Source organism: Hemitrygon akajei, chromosome 10, assembly GCF_048418815.1.
Source record: "Hemitrygon akajei chromosome 10, sHemAka1.3, whole genome shotgun sequence".
NCBI lineage: Eukaryota > Metazoa > Chordata > Chondrichthyes > Myliobatiformes > Dasyatidae > Hemitrygon > Hemitrygon akajei.
Genome location: NC_133133.1, coordinates 15,624,207 through 15,646,825, shown reverse-complemented (window position 1 = coordinate 15,646,825; position 22,619 = coordinate 15,624,207). Strand labels below are relative to the sequence as shown.

Sequence of the window (22,619 nt, the reverse complement as noted above, 5' to 3'; positions counted from 1 at the left end):
TGAACAGATTGGTTTACAGGGAGTGGTGATGTTCCTGGGCTGATGGCTTTCTTTTTGCCTGTAACACTCTCCAATTCACTGATGTAACATCCCATTGAGATAGGTCATCTTTCTGTTTTGAACTGCCATTCCACTCCAAACCATTCCCTTCCCTCAACACAACACACTGAAATCGAAATTTTTGGATTGTTATGCAGAGGTTTGGGACTGTTTTTTTCCCAGAGTTATACACAGATAATCTCGTGTTAACTGCCAGACAATTGAACCTATCCACCAGGAATTGGATGTGAATTCCACTTAAGGATTCCATGATTTCCTTGACACTGAGACTTAGTAAAGAGGGAACAGACTATGCCATGGATTCCCCAACTGCAGAGCCAAGGGTTCTCCTTAATGTACAGAAGTATGAAAGCGTAGAAGCAATAATTAGCAGAGGTGGTGAATGTGTGAGAGGAAAGGACTCTGTTGACGCCTCCCCCAAATCCTGGCCAAACTGGGGAATCCTAGAAAGCCAATGCCTTTGGATCCTGATTGTGCTTCCTTTCAGATCCATCCACGACCAATGCTCAGCAGCCAGCTTTTACAGTGAGTTCGCTTTCTCTTAGTTCCCCAGACAGTTAAGATATCTGTGTTGGAGTTTCTCTCCCTGTCGGAAAGAGATCCAGGCAACAGATGAATAATGTGAGAAGAGGGTGGAAGTGAAACTGCAGTTTTCAATCTCAGAGCAACAGACAGAAAGAAAACTGATCCATAAGTACTTATTGCCATGAGTGATTAGGAATTGGCCGTATTACCTTCCAGAATGCTAAACAAGTTCACACTAAATTATAATGTATTACTGTAGAACCTATGATTTCTCCCTTTCTTTATTGACCTTGTTGATTTAAAGACAACAGCATGGCTGTAAACCCCACCATCAAGGACAGCTTCAAAAGGCAGTGCCTTATGTAGGTGGCATGCTTCATTCAGGACCCTTACCACCAGTACATGCCCTCTACTCACTGCTACCATCAAGAAGGAGATAGAGTAGCCTAAAGACACACACTCAATGTTTTAGGAACAGTTTCTTCTCCTCTGCCATCAGATTACTGAAAAGTCCATAAACTCATGGATACTACCTCAGTATTTTGCTCTCTCTTTGCACTACTTATTTTTTATGTATTTCTTATCATAATTTATAGGAATTTATAATGTATTGCACTGTACTGCTACCACAGGACAACATAGATCTTGGGCCAGTGATAATAAACCTGATTCTGATTATGAGTTTACCCAGAGTTCTGTATTTCATTGAAACATAAAAAACCTACAGCACAATACAGGCCCTTCGGCCCACAAAGTTGTGACGAACATGTCCCTACCTTAGAAATTACTAGGCTTACCTATAGCCCTCTATTTTACTAAGCTCCATGTACTTATCTAAAAACCTCTTAAAAGACCCTATCGTATCTGCCTCCACCACCGTTGCCGGCAGCCCATTCCATGCACGTACCACTCTCTGAGTAAAAAAATTACCCCCTGACATCTCCTCTGTACCTACTCCCCAACACATTAAACCTGTGTCCTCTTGTGGCAACCATTACAGCCCTGGAAAAAAGCCTCTGACTATCCACACAATCAATGCCTCTCATCATCTTGTACACCTCTATCAGGTGACCTCTCATCCTCCTTCGCTCCAAGGAGAAAAGGCCAAGTTCACTCAACCTATTCTCATAAGGCATGCTCCCCAATCCAGGCAACATCCTTGTAAATCTCCTCTGCACCCTTTCGATGGCTTCCACATCGTTCCTGTAGTGATGTGACCAGAACTGAGCACAGTACTCCAAGTGGGGACTGACCAGGGTCCTATATAGCTGCAACATTACCTCTCAGCTCCTAAATTCAATTCCACGATTGATGAAGGCCAATACACCATACGCCTTGTTATCCACAGAGTCAATCTGCGCAGCTGCTTTGAGCATCCTATGGACTTGGACCCCAAGATCCCTCTGATCCTCCACACTGCCAAGAGTCTTACCATTAATACTATATTCTGCCATCATATTTGACCTAACAAAATGAACCACTTCACACTTCTCTTGGTTGAACTCCATCTGCCACTTCTCGGCCCAGTTTTGCATCCTATCAACGTCCTGCTGTAACCTCTGACAGCCCTCCACACTATCCACAACACCTCCAACCTTTGTGTCATCAGCAAACTTATTAACCCATCCCTCCACTTCCTCATCCAGGTAAGTTATAAAAATCATGAAGAGTAGGGGTCCCAGAACAGACCTCTGAGGCATATGAAACAGAATATGACCCATCTACAGCCACTCTTTGTGTTCTGTGGGCAAGCCAGTTCTGGATCCACAAAGCAAGGTCCCCTTGGATCCCGTGCCTCCTTACTTTCTCAATAAGCCTTGCATGGGATACTTATCAAATGCCTTGATGAAATCCATATACACTACATCTACTACTCTTCCTTCATCAATGTGTTTAGTCACATCCTCAAAAAATTCAATCAGGCTCATAAGGCACGACCTGCCCTTTACAATGCCATGCTGACTACTCCTAATCATATTATACCTCTCCAAATGTTCATAAATCCTGCCTCTCAGGATCTTCTCCATCAACTTACCAACCACTGAAGTAAGACTCACTGGTCTATAATTTCATGGGCTATATCTATTCCCTTTCTTGAATAAAGGAACAACATCCACAACCCTCCAATCCTTGGGAACCTCTTCTGTCCCCACTGATGATGCAAAGATCATCGCCAGAGGCTCAGCAATCTCCTCCCTCGCCTCTCACATTACACGATTTACATTTCGTCTGGTCCCGGTGACTTATCCAACTTGATGCTTTCCAAAAGTTCCAGCACATCCACTTTTTAAAATATCTACATACTCAAGCTTTTCAGTCTGCTGCGTAATCCCTACAATCACTAAGATCCTTTTCCATAGTGAATACTGAAGTGAAGTATTCATTAAGTACCTCTGCTATTACCTCTGGTTCCATACACACTTTCCCACTGTCACATTTGATAGGTCCTACTCTTTCACGTCTTATCCTTTTGCTCTTCACACACTTGTAGAATGCCTTGGGGTTTTCCTTAATGCTGTCCGCCAAGGCCTTCTCATGGCCCTTTCTGGCTCTCCTAAATTCCTTCTTAAGCTCCTTTCCAGTAGCCTTATAATCTTCTAGATTTCTAACATTACTTAGCTCTCTGAACCTTTTGTAAGCTTTTCTTTTCTTCTTGAGTAGATTTATTACAGCCTGTACTGTACTACGATTCCTGTACCCTACCATGACTTTGTTGTCTCATTGGAATGTACCTATACAGACCTCTACACAAATATCCCCTGAATATTTGCCACATCTCTTCCGTACTTTTTCCTGAGAACATCTGTTTCCAATTTAAGCCTCCAATTTCCTGCCTGATAGCCTCAAAATTCCCCTTATTCCAATTAAACACTTTTCTAACTTGTCTGTAACCATCTCTCTCCAATGCTATTGTAAAGGAGATAGAATTATGATCAGTATCTCCAAAACGCTCACCCATGAGAGATCTGACACCTGACCAAGTTAATTTCCCAATACCAATATGAGCTCTAAGCTCATCCGCTTTGTTCACAACACTCCTTGCATTAAAATAGACACATCTCAAGTCTTCGGTCTGAGTGGGTCCCTTCTCTATCACCTGACTATCCTCCCTCTCACACTGTCTACAAGCTTTCTCTATTTGTGAGCTAACATCCTCTTCCTCAGTCTCTTCAGTACGGTTTCCAACCCCCCCCCCCCCCCCTCACAACAATTCTAGTTTAAACTCTCCCCAGTAGCCTTGGCAAACCTCCCCACCAGGATATTGGACGTGATCTGAAACATCCTGGACCCTGGCACCTGGGAGGCAAACTACCATCCAAGTTTCTTTCCTGCGTCCACAGAATCGCCTGTCTTACCCCCTAACTATAGAGTCCCCTATCACTACTTCTTTCCTCTTCCTTCCCTACCCAGCTGAGCCACAGGGGCCAGACACCGTGCCAGAGGCACAGCCACTGTCGCTTCCCCCCAACAGTAATCAAACAGGAGTACTTATTGTCAAGGGGTATAGGCACAGCAGTGCTGTCTAGTACCTGACTCTTGCCCTTCCCCCTCCTGACTGTGACCCATTTGTCTGTCTCCCATGGCCCCGGTGTGATCACCTGCCTATAGTTCCTGTCTATCACCTCCTCACTCTCCCTGACCAGGCGAAGGTCATCGAGCTGCATCTCCGGTTCCCTAACTTAGTCCCTCAGGAGCTGCAGCTCGACACACCTGGTGCAGATATGGCTGACCGGGAGGCTGGGAGACTCCAGGACACCCTACATCTGACACTGAACACAGAAAACTGGCCTCACACACATACTTCTTACCTCGCCTCGTCCTGTTACTGCCTAAGCCCGTTGAGCCAAAGCCCTACAACTCTGCTGCCTCTCACTCCGCTGCCCACTGGATATGGCTGCCTTCTTTTTAAACCTTTCGCGCTCTACTGGCTGACGTCATGCGCCTGCGCAGTCTCGCCTCTCTTTAACCCGAGTTGTAAAAAACTCCCTTCGCTCCAAAAAAAATCAGCAGTTCACTCGCAGCCTTCTTGCTCCGAAGAAAACAAAAGTACAGAATGTTATTCACATTTGTGGAAATGATAAAAGTGGGAGAAGTGGGTGGTGCAAGGCAAGGGTAATATCAGTTAGAGTCTGGGCTGTGGTGGAGAGATCTTCTGATGTGATGAGATCTGTAGCATTCTGGAGCACGGTGATCTGTAGTTCAGTACTGGGAGACCACAGTCCGTGGAAAGATACTGATTCTGAACCATATGTGGAATTTTATAACCATATGCAAAAAGTCATACTGATGGTACTTCATTGATTTTGATTAATTACATTCTACCAGAATTGACTGGAGTAATTCAATCTTTCACTCAAAAACTATCCACTTAGATTTTTAGATCTCACCCCAAGAGTTTCAGAGTTGTGCCAATTTTCAGTGAATATTTTAAAGCATTATTGATCCATTCCCCTGCGCTACTCAACACAGCAACAAAACTTGTGGAGAGATAGAGGAGATTTTCCTATCACAGCAGATATTTGTTTCAGAATTGAAGAAACTTCATTTAAGAGACTCCCATGCTAGATATATGTCAGGTATTAGAAGAACATCCTTAATGTGAAATGCTGGAGATCTTCCAACTGAGCAATTGCAGAGCTCCACAGCTGGTGAGGTCACTTTCTTAGACACACAGCTCATATCCTCAGTATTATTTATTTACTTTTAAAAAATTATTTGTTTGATTTTTCCTCCTTTGTATTTTGGATGTTTGTTGGTCTTTGTTACATATGGTTTTTCATGGATTCTACTGAATTTCCTTACTTTCTTGTGGATGCCTGTGAGAAGATGAATTTCAAGACTATATATGATATGCATTGTCTGATAATAATTTTACTTTGAAATTTGAACTGCGCTTCTTTCAAATGATCTTTCAAAGACTTTGCCGGGATGAGAGGACCTGAGTTAGAGAGAATGGTTGAACAGGTTATTTCCTTGCAATACAGGAGAATGAGGGGAGAGCTTTAACAGTGGTGTACAAAATTATGAGGGGTATATATAGGATGAATGCGTGCAGGATAAGGATACGAGCAGATGGTATGAGAAAGTATTTAATTGTGGATGGCTAATTCGGAGCATAAATTTAAAACAGATGTTCTCAGGGAAATGTTATAATGGAAGTGTGGAGATTGTTTCGGAAGCATTTGTATTGAGTTCTGGGTAGATTTGGCTGTTGAGGTAGAAAAGGCATGGTAGGGTTGAGAAGAGAGGTGGAGCATTAAGTCCAGAGGAAGAAGGAAACGTATATGAGATTTAGAAAACAAAGAACTGAGAGGGTTCTTGAGACTTACAAGGTAGCTAGGAAGGAACATAAGAAGGGGCTAGAGCAGCACATGAGAATGTCTTGGCAAGTAGGATTTAGGAAAACTCCAAGGTGGTAAGCAGGTACTTGATGATAAGGCCATAAGACATAGGAGCAGAATTAGGCCATTTGGCCCATTGAGCCTGCTCCACCTTTTCATCATGACTGATTTATTTTCCCTCTCTGACCCATTCTCCTGCTTTCTCTCCGTAACCTTTGATGCCTTTACTAATCAAGAGTCAATCAACCTTCACCTTAAATATATCTAATGACTTGGCCTCCACAGCCATCTATGACAATAAATTCCACAGATTCATCATACACTGAAGAAATTCTTCATCAGATTGGTTCTAAAAAGACATCCTTCTATTCTGTGACCATGCCCTCTGGTCCTAGACTGCACCACTATAGGAAACATCCTCATCATGTCCATTCTATCTAGACCTTTCAATATTCGATAGGTTTCAATGAGATCTCCCCTCGTAAGTTTCTGAATGTGAGAAGGTACAAATTCATCTCTGTTGTGACAATAAAAAACTTTTGGATTGGGATAACAAATGGATTTGATCGAGCTCTTTAACTTTTCCTCAAGACACTTGCCATTTATTTTCAGGATCAATTCAATAATTGAAGTCAAAGACAGATTAGATTTGCGAGGCAGATCAATTCTATTATGTGACAATAATAAACCAATTTATCAACTTACATTTATACTTATCTGAAGGAATCACATTTAAAAAGGACCCTTGACACTTTCAGGGAAATATTACAATGCAAAGGAAGACAATATTCAATGTGGGTGGCCTCCAACCTGATGGCAGGAACCTGATGGCAATTTCTCTAATTTCTGGTGTTTTCCCCCTCTCATTTTCCATTCCCCATTTTGACTCCTTTTTATCCCTTCTCTTCTCCTCAACTGCCCATCACTTTCATCTGGTGCCCCTCCTCATTCCCTTTCTCAATTGGTCCATTGCCTATCCAATCAGATTCCTTCTTCTTCAGACCTTTACCTCTTCCACCTATCACCTCCAAGCTTTTTACTTCAACCTCCCCTCCCCTACTCAAACCTATCTCCAGCAGCTTGTACACCTTTCCATCCCCCCATCTTCTTATTCTGGCTTCTTCCTCTTTCTTTTCCAGTACTGATGAAGGACCCCTGCCTAAAATGTCAATTGCTTGTTCCCTTCCATAGATGCTGCCTGACCTGAGCTCCTGCAGTGTTTTTGGGATCTTGCTTTGGATTTCCAGCATCTGCAGAATCTCGTGGTTATCATCTACTTACGTTGTTGTCCATGATTTTAAGAACTAGCAGGCACGTGGATGAAAAAAGGACTTAATGATGTTGCAATAAATACCACAGATTCTTTCTCAGTCTTGTATTTTATTGTGTTTGATAAATAATTGCTCCGCATCAACAAATATTGAGTTTTCTCATTATAAATACAGTACAAGGTTGTTGGTAGCAAAGGTGGCATAAGTTAAAAGTAAAATAGAGATTTTGTTAAAGAGGAGAGCTAAAAGGAACATTCACTATCGCAGACTGATCACACAGTGACCTGGACAGGATTGTAGATGCAAATCTCAAGCGTTATCTGGCAGATTTGAAACTCGGGAACCATAGCACTTGAAGTTGCAATCAGAGGATTATAAAGCACCTTACCACACTTTGCCAGGCCATCAATTAATGCTTTGCAAATTTCTTTCTCAACATAAAAAAGTCCCATTTCATTTTCATGCAGTTTTTTTTATTGTTTTGTGTTACATAACAATTTGCATTGAGGATATATTAACACAATGTTGTAAGTGAGAAGACAGCATCGTGAAATACTATACAAAATTGGCAAATAACTAACTCAGTGATTCGCTTCCTGAAATAACTTGTATACCAAAGGTGGCAAAACCGCCCCCTTTAAATACAAAAATATTTATGTACAAGTAGTAAAATTTTTTTTCCAACAGCTAACTGGTACTTTACAAGGAATCCAAAAAATTTATTTTTCTCAAGAGGGTTGTGCTGTGATAAGTGTGGGATACTGGATGTTCTGTGCTCATAAAATCTAACGAACGCTTCTGTGGAAACACTTTCATTGCAGCAGCTTTCCGAATGCTAGTCAGCCTCTGATGGCCTTTTAGAGGACTGGGAAGTTAGGGAAGAATCTTAAAGCTAGTCCACCTGTTGAGCTGACCTTCATACTTGCGGATATGGCAGGAAAGTGCAATTGCTGAGATAATCTAGCTACTCTACGTCTTTGCAGCCCCGAGCTTCAGTGTTTTTGAAATGAGTACTGCCGCCTGAAAAAATGGACAGTGTAAATACATCTTCATTTCAAGGATTTTTGTTATTTACATCGGGTCTGGGAAATTAACGGTCAGTTGAATAACTCTGGTTAGTAACAGGGGACAGCAGATCTTACCTGACGGCAGGGAGAGAGCATTCGGTTGTATCAAACAAGCAGTGCCTGACTATTGAATGGACGTATTACCCTGGTATAAGTGTCACATGTGGTTCATGCTTTGATATTGAGAGTAGTCATATAAGCAGGTGAAATGACTCTTTAAGTTGACATGCTTGCTCAGAAATAATTGAGCAGCCCTTAAGTCAATAAATTTCATGTTTTCTCCTGCACAATTGTAAAATCATACACAAAGAAGCTATTGGGCCTGTCCTATCAATACATTCAAGTATATATCTAATTTCTGTTTTGTAAAGTTATTTCTGAATCTCTTTCCTTCAGACCTTAATAGCATACTTTGTTCAAAAAAAAAACTCTCCTTATGTTCCCTCTAATTCTTTTTTGTATTATCCTGATATATCTGAACCGACAATAAATCCATGAACACTTACTCACTATTTTTGCTCTCTTCTTGTACTACATATTTAATTTAATTTTAATGTATTTACTATTGTAAATTATAGTACTTTTTATGTATTACACTGTACTGTTGCTGCAAAAACAACAAATTTCACGATATATGTCCGTGATAATAAATCTGATACTGAAATCCTGATTCCATCCTCTGGCTTTTACCCACCAGTAGAAGCAACCCCTTTGAGAATCTTGAACACCTCCCCACACCCTCAATACTCCAAGGAATAACCCCAGCTAATCTACCTCTCCACCTCACTTGTCCCTGGAGTTAAAATCCTGTCTGTACCCTTCCCAAGGCTAAATTCATGCTGTTTGTTGGTCACCATTCATTTGGTCAGAAGCTCCTCAATGGAATGGACAAATATATATTTGAAAAACTTACTTGCTGGATTGGGATGTTGAAAGATTTGTTTGTCACATGTACATTGAAACATAAAGTGAAATGTATTGTTTTGCATCTACAACCATATACTGGAGGCAGCCCACAACTATCACATGCTCCCTGTGCCAACATAGGATATTCACCCGAATCCGTACATCTTTGGAATGTGGGAGGAAACCAGAGCACTGGGAGGAAATGCTCGAGGTCATGATGAGAATATACAAACACCTTACACATAGCAGCAGAATGTGAACCCCAATCACTCTATACTATGCTACACCCTCCCTCTATCCCATGGTATATTGTCTTGTTGGATGAAAAAGTAACATAGCGGTTAGCACAACGCTTTACAGTACAGGCAACTCGGGTTCAATTCCTGCTGCTACCTGTAAGGAGTTTGTACCTTCTCCCCATGACCACATGGGTTTCCTCTGGGTGCTCTGGTTTCCTCCCATTGTCGAAAGATGTACCAGTTGTTAGGTTAATAGGTCAGTGAAAATTGCCCGTGATTAGGCTAGGATTAAGTTGGGGATTGCAGAGTGGCACAGCTCGAAGGACTGGAGAGGCCTATTCTATGCTGTATCTCAATAAATAAATAAAAATGAATATTATTTGTAACAGACACCCTGCTTTATCAATGTAGTTAATGCCAAAATATTCACATGCAGGAGTGCATTACATTGTGGTAAGTATAGACATATTTTATAAACAACGATAAATTATTTTAAAAGTCCTCGGAAATCATTTGTCTGTGTTATCACCAACTTGGACAGGGAGGGGAAGTGATTCTGCCACATTCAATTTAGCTTCTATTTATTTCAGAAGCAGATTCCCTCCTCTAAGTTGTTGTCAGTGCCTTGGGATCCTATTCAAACAGGACAGACAGACAGACAATGGTAATCAGAACCAATATGTCACCCGTGGCATGAAAGAGTGGACCAGGGTGCCCCTGGGTGGGGCATTAATCCTCACCCTCACCACACTCAATTTTCTGTCTATATGAATTTAGAAAATGGGGGAAGGCAAGGAAGAAACCCCTCCCTCATATAGTCATAGAAGACTACAACACAGAAACTGGCCCAGCTATTCCATGTCAAACTGTAATTCTGCCTAGTCCCAGGAGTCACATGGACCATAGCCCTCCATACCCCTGCTGTTCATCACTGTAATTATCCAAACTTCTAAATACGTAATCAAATCCACATCCGCCACGTCCGGTGGCAGCTCTGACCACACTCTCACCACCCTCTGAGTGAAGTAGTTCCTCTTAAATGTTTCATACTTCACCCTTAACCTATGACCTCTAGTTCTATTCTCATCCAACCTCAGTGAAAAAAAACCACTTGCATTAACCCTTTCCAAACTCCTTATAATTTTGCATGCCTCTAACAAATCTCTCCTCATTCTCCTGTGCTCCAGGGAATAAACTTTCCTTATAACTGAGATCCTCAGGTCTTAGAACACTCCACTAAGCTTTCCCACTTGCCAGTTGACACAACTGGTAAATGAGTGTGATGGAATGCTTCCCACTGCCTGGATAAGATCAGCTCCAGAAACGGTCAAGAAGTTCAACATTAACCGAGATCAATCCACTACTTGAACGCTACTTTCTCCACATCTCTGAACGTTAATCTCTGCCACTGACACTGATCATGCCATTCTCAATGTCCGGTTATTCTCTTAGGTTACTCTGAACACATCTCTCCAGTAAAGAGTTTGGATACACAGGAGCATCATCACCTGCAGGTCCATCTCAAAGTCAAGCATCATCCTACCTTGGGAATATACTACCCCTCTGCTCATTGCCACCATCAGGAAGGAAGTACAGGAGCCTGAAGATGCACACACAACAACTTAGGAACAGCTTCCTCCCCTCCTCTTTCAGAATTTGAACATACCATAAACATATGAATACTACCTCACTTTTCTTTGCTTTTTCCCTACATATTTATTTTTATATTCTTATTGTAACTCATAGCAATTTTTGAATGCATTGCTCTATACTGCAAATTACAAGGCATGCACTCAGTGGTCACTTTATTAGGTACCTCCTGTACAATGTTCATGGTCTTCTGTCACTGCAATCTATTCACTTCAAAGTTTGACATGTTGTGTTTTCAGAGTTGCTATTCTGCTCACTACTGTTTTAACATGTGGTTATTTGAGTTACTGTCGCCTTTCTGTCAGCTTGAACCAGTCTGGCCATTCTCCTCTGACTTCTGTCATTAACAAGGCATTTTTACCCAAAGGACTGCCACTCACTGGATGGTTTTGCTTTTTGCACCATTCTCTGTAAACTCTAGAGACTGTTGTGTATGAAAATTGCAGGAGATCAACAGTTTCTGAGATACTCAAACCACCCTTGTTGGCACCAATAACCATCCCATGGTCAAAGTCACTTAGATCACATTTCTTCCCCATTCTGATGTTTAGTCTGAGGAACAACTGAACCTCTTGACCAGGTCTGCATGCTTCTATGTGCTGAGTTGCTGTCACATGATTGGCTGAGTAAATATCTGCATTAATGATCAGGTGCACAGGTGTACCTAAAATTATTGTCACTGCATTTACCATTTCTCGGTGATAATAAACCTGATTCCGATTCTTTACTCTTACTGGGTTGAATTCCTGGAGATTCTCATCTCATGACATCAGGTCTGTATCTTTATTGGAAGATCAGAATCAAACAGTAGAGAAAGACTGTCCCACCACATCCACGTTGACTGATCAAGTATCTATCCAGGTTTGTTCCACTTTTCTTTACTTGGGCTGTAGCTTTCTATGCTTTAGCAATTCAATAGCTCATTAAGATACTTTTTTAACTGTGGTGAGATTTACTACCACTCAAGCAGGTCTGAGAAGTTCAGGAAGATAGTTCTCCTCCATCTCCTTGAGGGCAATCAGGGTGGACAATAATGGGCTTACTAGTGCTGTCTACACCCCCCCCCCCCCCGCAAGAGTATCAAATAATACCAAAGGGTCCTATAACAAATAGTTTTGTTAATTAACAGTTGATTCTTGCATTTCACAGTGGTTACTTCGTAATGAACATCACTGTCATGCATGACCCACTCAAAGAAGTTGGTTAAGTTTACTTAAATTTTTCTCCTGAAGTGATTTAATGGATTTATAAACTAAAACATGAAAAGACTAGATATCTGTGGGTCTTGGATCTCAGCTGGAATTTACCCTCTAAGAGATCTTCCATGTTCCCCACCCTTGAGTGTTTGTTACTAGTTCATCTTGCAAGTTGAGGACATATGGCTTCCAAGATCCATCATCCTGCTGCTGGGAACTATGAAAAAGTTTGTGGGTGGCACGTTAGCGTAGTGGTTAGCGCATTGCTTTGCAGCGGCAGTGATTACTGAGTAGCATTGAATTCCCACCGCGCCCCATAGGACTTTGTATGTTCTCCCTGTGACTGTGTGAGCTTCTTCGCGTGTTTCAGTTTCCTTCCACACTTATGGTTAGGGTTAGTGGTTATTGGCATGCTTTGTTGGTGCCCAAAGCACGGCAACACTTGTGGGCTGTCCAGCTCAATCCTCACTGATTAAATATGAAACAAACAACATATTTCACTCAATGTTTCAATGTGCATGTGCCAACTTAATCATCTTTAACCTTTCATCTATAAGATATAAAATCACAAGATATAAGAACAGAATTAGACTATTTGGCCCATCGAGACTTCACCATTTGATCATGGCTGATCCATTTCCCTCCCAACTCCATTCTCCTGCCTTCTCTCCGTAACCTTCCATGCACTGACTTACCAAGAATCTATCATCCTTAACTTTAAATACGCTCAATGGCCTGGCCTCCACAGCCACCTGTGCAACAATTTCCACAAATTAATCACCTTCTGTCTAAAGAAATTCCTCCTCACCTCCGTTATACATGTAAATGGACACCCCTCAATTCTGAGGTTGTACCTTCTGGTCCTAGACTCACCCATTACAGGAAACATTCTCTCCACATCCACTCTATCTAGACCTTTTGACATTTGATAGGCTTCAGTGAAATTCCACCCCCCCCCCCATTATTCTTTGAAAGATTCAGATCCCTTTGAAAGATTTATGTTTTCCCGGCACATTTTGCAATCCGTAGATATCTTTAGTACATTAGAGGCGCACAGATCAATATACCACAGGAAAAGTGTCTATCAAAGTGCACCTTCTTAAATGGCACCATGATAAAGGCCAAATTATTTGCACTACAGAGCCGGTGCGGATAAATTCACTCACCTCAGTACGGAACTGAATCAACAACCTATAGACTCACTTTCAAGGACTCTACATTTCAGCATTATTTTGTTTTGTTTTTTTGCTTGGTATTTCTCCTTTTGCACATAGGTTGTCAGTCTTTGTTATGTATAGTTTTTCATAAATTCTATTTTATTTCTTTAATTTCTTGAAAATGCCTGCAAGGAAATGAGTCGTAGGGTAGTATATGGTGACATACTTTGATAACAAATTTACTTTGAACTTTGATATTGTTGAAGAAATACAAGCTGAAGAATTCTGTGCTTTTCTTCAAGAGTATAGCATTGATGTCTGAAACTGTAAACAAGTCGTCAAAGCTATCGAGTTTACCTGGGGAACATTAAGTGAATTGCTTGAATGGATAGAGGGGAATTGATGGATTTTTAAGTGAATTAATTTGGTAATTAATTGTACCTTGTGTGTAGGTGAGTATTACAATCTGGATGGAGTTTATGGGAAGGCAGGGAGAATATAATGGCAGGGAGAACTGAATGTATGGTAGTCATCTGGAACTCTTCATTGACCTGTAGCTATAAGATGACAGAAAAAGAGATGGGAAGGAAGGAGTAGTCTAAATGGCCAGCAAACCTGAATGATCTGAGTTACTGCCTCCAATGGACAGGTTTCTATGGCACTGTGAATAGTCATAGATCTTTTGATAAACTGGATTAGAGAAAGTATTTGCCAACACAGAACAACTGGTTAGGAACCATTCCTATGGTTACTGCACAATTCAGCACACTCCCCCAGCCAGACCTTCACTGCACTACACCCCAAAATTATATTATAGGAATCTACTTTTGTTTTCAGTGGCACTTACAATGAACATGAGTTTGTTTGCTAAATATGATATGACATAGATGATTCTGCTGACCTCATTGGCTGCCCTCTTCTGGGGTTACATCCATGCCCATACGTCCTTGGAGAAGGAACACACAGTGTCCATGGGTACATACGGGCCTTTCTGGGATGTGGCTTAAGTACATTGTGGATAGCGATGACTGGGTTATAATTTGGAACAATTGACTAAATAGGGTGAATCGTGGAATTCTGTAGTTTTGTACTGATGTGATACTGTGATCACTGAATAAACCTCCTTTGAAAATTTAAAACAAAAGGACAGAAAAAAATTACAGTTTGAAATAGCTTGCCTTTTCTGTGTTGAAATTTGACACAATTACATTGACAAATCTGTGCAGTTTTGGCTAAATTAAAAATAAAACTTCTTTAAGATCTTGAGTTGCAAGGGTAACATAATTTTACATTTCTGTGCACAATTGTTTAAAAATATATGAGAGAGTCCAAGGAATTCTTCCAGTTTGATCGATTTTATGGAGGTAAGTGTAGCATTTATTTAATTTTAAACAGGAAAAAGTTTCAATAAAAATGATTTATGCACATCCCCTGGTGCAGAACCAATATAAAGCTTCTAATCACACTTTTGCCAGATGTAAATGACAGTCACTTGCACATTGTTTCTTCACTGAACATACACTCAAAATCTGAACTCATCTCTCCTGCTCTCATTAAGTACCATGGGGAGCTAGTAGTGCCAATGAAGTCCATTGGGGGAAGGGAAGAAGTGCTGATCTATTATTGACTATCAAGAGGCCAATCCATACTCTACCTCAGAGACATGAGAGACGGTGGATGCTGAATCTGGAGCAACAGAAAAAACTGCTGTGTCCTGATGTAGGGTTTCAGCCCAAAATGTTTTCCGTCTTTCTCCCTCTTCCCCCTCCCCCCCCCATGGATGCTGTTCAACTTGCAGAATTCCTACAGAAGATTGCAAGTTTCTCCAGATTTTACCTTTTGAGGTTCATGTTCACTGTCCTCAAGCTTTGCTGTGCAAGCCCAATCGTGGCACACAGTTGTGGTATGATATAGAGTGTTGGTAAGGAGCAGAGCTATGGTGTAATGCAGTCAATTGTATAAAGTAGACTGTGGTATATAGTGGAGAGCAGTGTACTTTATATACTGTAAATCCGTCGTATATATTGTAGAGACATTATGGTGAAGAGACATGGTACATAGTGGAGAGATGTGGTATTCTGCATCATTCATCAGTGAGTTGAGTCTCTTTCCTTCAGTATAGCATCAATGCAAGTGCCAATTACAGACTAATTTTTACTTGTTTTTTTAAATCTAGGATTAGACACTCAAGTGCATAGTTGCCAACAATATATTCTCACCAGCGCGGTGCTGAGGCGGCAGTGCTTTGTCAGCTTTCAGGCACGATGCTGATCCAGGGTTATTGCTGCGTCCCATGATATAAACCTTTCCTGGCATGTTTTCAAAGAAGAGCAGAGAACTTTTCCCTGGTCAATATACAACTTCAATCCATGTACTAAATCAAATTACCTCTCTGTCATATTGCTGTTTGCGGTAGCTCAGTGGGCTCACACTGACTGTCGCATTTCCAAAATCGTAAGCATTTTTCTGCCTCAGGATGGAGCGAAGGAGGATGAGAGGTGACTGGATGAAGGTGTACAAGATGGTAGGGGGCATAGATCAAGTGGACAGCCAGAGATTTTTCCAGAGGGCAGAAATGGCTATTATAAAAGAGCACAAGATGATTGGAGGAAAGTATAGGGGAGATATCAGACGCAAGTTGTTTATTACAAAGAGTGTGGTGTGTGTGTGGAATGTGCTGCCAGGGATGGTGACAAAGGCAGATACATTAAGAACATTTAAGAAACTGTTAGATAGGCAGATGGATGATAGTAAAATGAAGGGATATGTTAGGAAGGATGGGCCAGATTTATCTTAGAGATCAAAAAGATCAAAAGGGACTGTACTACACTGTAATGTTCTATATTGTATGTTCAGCAGCTGTCGAGTACTTAGAAAGCCCTAAAGTTGGGTCAGGTCATGTTTACCTGCTTTGATTCTGTAGGGGCAACTACTCAACTTCAAGGATGGCTAAATTTCCAGACTGAAATGCAGAGGACCAAATTGACCTGCAGACCCTTAAGGACCCTCACCTTCCAGGACATGCTCTCTTGTTATTACCATCAGGGAGGAGGTACAGGAGCCTGAAGACACATACTTAATGTTTTAAGAACAGCTTCCTACCTTCTCCAATCAGATTTCTGAATGGTGCACAAACCCATTAATACTGCCTCACTACTCTTCTTTTTTGTTTATTTATTTATTGCAACTACCGGTAATAGTAATTTTTATGTCTTGCACTGTACTGCTGCTTTAAAACAAATTTCATGACATACAGTATGTCAGTGATAATAAAGCTGATTCTGAGTCAGGATGCTCTGGTGGGACAGGGCTTGTGGTATACTACCCCAGATGAACTCTCTGCTCTGCCCATTAAGATGCCCATCCTTTGCTGCTCTACATCCGGAAAAGAAATAAGGTCCTGGTGGGGATGCACAGCCAGCAGACAGCTCTGCTCCTTGCCCCGGGTGGTTTGGCCTGTCGCAAAGATACAAGCCTTTCAATCCTTGTCCAATCCACGCCCTGCAGACTCCAGGGAGCTGTTGTTCAACTAGCTGAAAGGGAATCTAAGAAAAACAACTGAAAGTGGTTATAAACGCAGGAGATTCTGCAGGTGCTGGAAATCTAGATAAACACACACAAAATGGTGGAGGGACTCAGCAGGTCAGGCAGCACCTATGGAGAGGAATAAACAGTCAATGTTTCTGACTGAGATCCTTCATCAGGACTGGAAAGGACAAGGGAAAAATCCAGAATTAGAAGGGGGGAGGGGAAGGAGTACAAGCTAGAAGGTGATGGGTGAAGGGAGAAGCTGATAGGTGATAGGTGGAAGAGGTAAAGGGCTGAAGATAAGGAATATGATAAGAGAGGACAGTGGTCCAAGGGCTGGAGGAGGAGCATCAGAGGGAGGTGATAGGCAGGCAAGGAGAAGAGAAGAGTTAAGAAGGGAGCCAGAGTGGGGAATGGAATAAGATGGAAGGGGGAGAAGTGGAAAGAGGGAAAAATCACTGGAAGTTAGAGAAGTCTAGGCTCACGCCATCAGGTCGGACAATACCCAGACAGAATATGAGGTGCTGCTCCTCCATCCTGGGAGTGGCCTCATCATGGCAGTGAAGAGGCCATGAACCAACATGATGGAATGGGAATCGGGATTTGGAATTAATAATATCAATAACCACTTTTGGTTCATGTAGCCATGGAGGGATACATCACGGAAAACAATCCTAGCCATCAACCAGCCATTTATGCTAATGCTGCTTTATTCTCCTCATATTTCTCACAATCCACCCTTCCCCCTATCCCCACACCACCAGCTTCTGTCACTTACCTGCACACTGCGGACAACCTGCAGTGGCCAAGTCGCTTGCCAACCTGTTCATCTCTGGGGTGTGGGAGGAGTGCAGGGCACTCAGAGAAAAACCATGCCATCAGCACCCAAGACCAGGATTGAACCCAGATTGCTGGCACTGTGAAGCAGTGACTCCACTGTCTGTGCTTCCCCACGTAGAACTAAAGTTAAACTTATCTACTGCTCAATGAAGAAATATCATCTCTGAACATGACAGCTTAATATTTATTTATATAGAGATACAGTCCACCAGGACCTTCTACTCAATAAGTCCACCCTGCCCAATGTTCCCTCCAAGGTATGCATGTGCACACATATCTTTTGCTACTAGTGCACAAAGGAATTTAACCTGCACACAACATGTTATCACCCTCTACCTCATTGGCATGTTGAGTATATTTCACGATCATGCACAATCACATTTTCTTTTCTAGTTTCTGATGTGAACTGTGTTGACAACATGGAGCTTGCCATGGTTTGACAGCAGATTTTAGAACTGGCTTATTTATATTGTTTTTACTGAAGAAATTATTTAGTGTGCACATGTTGTTGTCACTGGGCAAAAAACTGCACAGCACAAGATTTTTGCACACACTGGTCATTACAAACTAGAGGGACCGTTGACCCTGCCCAATTACCCATACGCAACCTACTAACCTGTATGTATATGAAATGCAGGGAGAAATTGGAACGCCCGGAAGAAACTTAAGGGGAGAATGTACAAACTCCTTATAGACAGTGTGGAACTGAACCTGGGTCGCTGGGCTGCAATAGCACTGCACCAACCACTACACTACTGACATGCTTAAAGAAAAACATTTGTATCACTGAGCAATCTTCTTTGCAAATGTGGTTTAAAAAGGACGATGATCTGCTTCTTAACACAAGCAGCAGTCATTGTCTTCACCGCTGAGCCAGATCATCCGTGATAACCGAAAAGATTGTGATAAGGGAGTGTCTGACCAGCAAAAGCTGCTCAAGGTGCAGCTAATTCCTCATCTGACTTGCATGACTCTGTTTGGCCGGAACTTATAATATTTAAAATAATTTCTCCAATAGGACAGACGACCTGGATTAGAGAAATCCGGCATAACGTGGGAGACAATTTACCTAACAATGGTTATTCCCTTGCTGTGGGAGATTTGTATCACGTGTGGGATACAACACCATAACTCAATAAACTGAATTGCATCTATTGCAAACTTGAAAGGAACTCTGCATTGAAAGTAACAGAGGAGGCATTATTTATTCAATATGATTTGTGTAAAAATGGGTGGATCTGGTGAATATACTGTAGATGTAGTTCTTTATATATGTGTCCATTGGGAACGGAGCACTCAGCTTTCTTTGAGGGTATGGCTGAGACACCGTCATTATATTCCGCAAACTTGTTGAATTTCCTGTGCAATGTCTCATATCCTACTTCCAAGAAACGAGGGGGGATGTGGGCAGAAAAGAGGACTGAGGGTGAAATGACATTATGTATGTTGCCAATTGTATTAAAGCAAATCAGTTTCACTCTTAATTGATAATAATCAATCAATAAATACTGGGCTGCAGCAGTGTTGAGTAAGACAGCAGACTGTATTAATGTTGAGACTTGATGTACATTCGAAACTCATTGCGGTGAAGGAAATTAATCCCGAGGGGACAAAGGAACATAAACAGTGATAGAACATTTCAGGTCATTGTGCAAAGTACTGGAGCTCTCCTCAGTAAAATTCTGACAGTACCATGCACAGCTGTGTCCTGTGTACTGTATTTAATCTTTCTGTCTGCTTTCATCTTGCAAGATTTAGCTGTGTGCATTTTTTTAAAAATCTGGTTAGTGTTCATGGCTGCTTCAGGCTCCCCATTACTTCCTGTGATATTGTTGTATCTTGCTGGAGTCAATGTCTTTAAGACATAAGAGCAGAAGTAGGCCACTCGGCCCATTGATTCTGCTCTGCCATACCATCATGGCTGATTTATTTCCCTCTTAACCCCATTCTCCTGCCTTCTCCTGATGCCCTAACTTATCAAGAAGCTATCAAGCTCTGCTTTAAATATACCCAATGACTTGGCCTTCACAGCCATCTGTAGTAATGAATTCCACAGATTCACTACCTTCTAGCTAAAGAAATCTCTGTTCTAAAGAGATGTCCTTGTATTCGGAGACAGTGCCTTCTGGTCCTATTGTCTCCCACTATAGGAAACATTCTCTTCATGTCCACACTATCTAGGCCTTTAAATATTTGATAGGTTTCAATGAGATCCCACGCCCCCATTCTTCTAAAATCCAGTGAGTAAAGGCCCAGAGCCATGAAACGCTCCTCATACGTTAAACCTTTCACTCCCAGAATTTACATTGTGTGAAGCACATAGTTGTGGAGAACAAATGGAAGCAAAAATATGAATTTCTAATGTCCTCACTTCTAACAATGGATGTCAAGTATATGTAGGCGAAGAGGCTAAGAACATACAAAAGGAGCATACATAGAAAGAAGCCATTTGGGCCCTAGAACATGTCCCCACATTTGATTAAATCATGGGTTGGCTCCCTCAACATCCTTTGGTTCCTTCTGTAACTCTTAAGTGACCTAGACTAACAAAATAAGTTCATTAGAGTATCAAAAGTTTCAATCAATACCCCATCTTTTTAGGGGGGGAGGGGAAAAGAGTTCCAATAATTGCTTCCTACTGACCGTGAAGACATAGTGACCCACTCCAAACAACATCTGCTATCATCAACTGTTTCAGATTTAGCAACTTCGTTCAGGAAAGGGTTAAAGCCAATCTATAGCACAGGCTGACAAGTCTTCTTAGAATTCAAACTAAAATATACAAGCTCACACATACAATGTCTAAAAGATAACATTATTCTAGGATATTGCATGGCTGCTGAAGTGTTCACGGCTCATGAGTTTAATGTTAGGTTTCTTTTCCTGTGAGCCTTGAAATGTGGAGAGACAAGGGAACTGGGTCTTTCAGCCCAACCCTTACCAGATATCGCTGGTGATACCGATCTCTCGTGAGGACATTGGCAGGCATTCGTTGCTCATGGGGGTGTCCCGAAGGGAAGGATCTCTGGTGATAATGATCTGCGGAACCTGTCCATTAATGAGGGTCATTGGAATATTGCCGTAGGTGTGTTGATTGCTAATCGAGGTAATGGGCACTGGTGCGGGCGAGAAGTCGTACTCGTAAGTTCGACAGTAATGCCTCATTTGCATATGATCTGCTTTGTGAAAGCTTGGTGGTAGCTCCACCGGGGGAGGTCCAAGCGTGGCCGAGTTTGCTGCCATGGAAACAGTTGAGACAGCTTGCAGTTCTCCAAAAATACCCTGTTCACCAGAATCCAGGACCTGGCCACGTGTAACTGGCTCCTTCTTCCTGATGGGCATCTCGTACCGGACTTTCTTCCAAAACTTGGAATTCAGTTTGTTGCAATCAGGTCCACACCACTTGATAACAGATAAAAGTTTTATATTGTCTTTTAAGGCTTCGATTTCATGGTAGTTCATTATCCCTTTCACATTAGGGCATTCAATCAAAATAACTTTGATTTCTCCAGTCACAAGCATGTTATGCAGTCTGTTTTCCAGCTGGAATATGCTCCATCCACGTCTGATGACATAGTCTGGAGTCAGCACGATAATTAGCCTTCGACTCTGATCAACACCTCTTGCCAAATCTTCAATGTAAGCTGCAGTTCCTACAAGAGAAGATGTAGGTTAACTGTTGAGAATATGAAAAGAAAATTAACAACAAAAATATCCCACTGATCATTGTGTTATTCAATGTAAATCTGGTTCCTCAATGATATCACAAAGACTGATCCTGAGGTCAAGGGCATTACAGTTTAATGTAGACAGGATTAGCTAATACGCTTTACAGAATACAAACCACGACTACTTACCGGTACCCTTCCTGACATGTGTCACTCCATGGACTCCTCTCAACAGCCATCCCCAACACAAGTGTAGAATTCTCATGTAAGGGAAAAGGGCTAGGAATTACCAAAACCTCTCAACTTTTATTTGGAGATGTTTCAAACTGCTATGCAGGCAAGAATATAAGACTATACAATATAGGAGCAGAATTAGGCCATTTAGCCTATCAATTTTGCTCCACTATTCTATCATGGCTGATAATTGTAACCTCACTTTACTTCCACGAACTCCTTACCAATCAAGAAACTATCAGCCTCTGCCTTAAATACACCCAATGACCTGCTCTCCATAGCCCTCTGCAGCAATGAATTCCACAAATTCTGACTGAAGAAATTCTTTGTCTCAGATTTAAAGAGATGTCCCTTTATTCTCAGGCTTGCACTCTGGTCCTAGACCCTCCATCTAATTGAAACATTCTTTCAACATCCACTCTATCCGGGCCTTTCACATCTGATAGGTTTCAGTGAGATCCCCCTTATCCTTCTGAACCCCATCAAGTACTGCCCCAGTGATATCAAACACTCGTCACAGGTTAATCCTTTCAATCTTGAGATAATTCTTGTTCTGTACTCTTGAGCTGTAGTCACTTTTTCCCTGTAAAAAACATGACAGCCAATGTACATCGAGCAGCCACTTTATTAGGTACACCTGTACACCTGCTCGTTAATGCAAGTATCTAATTGGCCAATCATGTGGCAGCACCTCAGTGTATAACAGCAAGCAGGCATTGTTGAGTAGTTCGATTGTTGCTCAGGCCAAACATTAGAAAGGGGAAGAAATCTGATCTAAGTGACTTTGGATGTGGAATTATTGTTGGTGTCAGACAGGGTGGCTTTGGTATCTCAGAAACTGCTGATCTCCTATGATGTTCATGCACAACAGTCTCGAGAGTTTACAGAGAATGGTGCCAAAAAAACCCGGAAAAAACATCCACCAAATGGCAGTTC

At 41.7% G+C, this 22,619-nt stretch overlaps 1 protein-coding gene across 3 annotated transcripts in view; it reads right to left on the bottom strand.

The window, feature by feature from the left end:
- Positions 1-7,287: 7,287 nt before the first annotated feature.
- The window catches only part of il1rapl2 (interleukin 1 receptor accessory protein-like 2), a 1,249,784-nt gene continuing 1,234,452 nt past the window's right edge, over positions 7,288-22,619 (bottom strand). For all 3 annotated transcript variants that reach the window (XM_073057804.1, XM_073057805.1, XM_073057806.1), the window contains exon 11: positions 7,288-21,434. In XM_073057804.1, the coding sequence (XP_072913905.1) occupies positions 20,719-21,434 (716 nt within the window). In that variant the 3' untranslated portion in view covers positions 7,288-20,718. The remainder of the gene's footprint in view (positions 21,435-22,619) is intronic.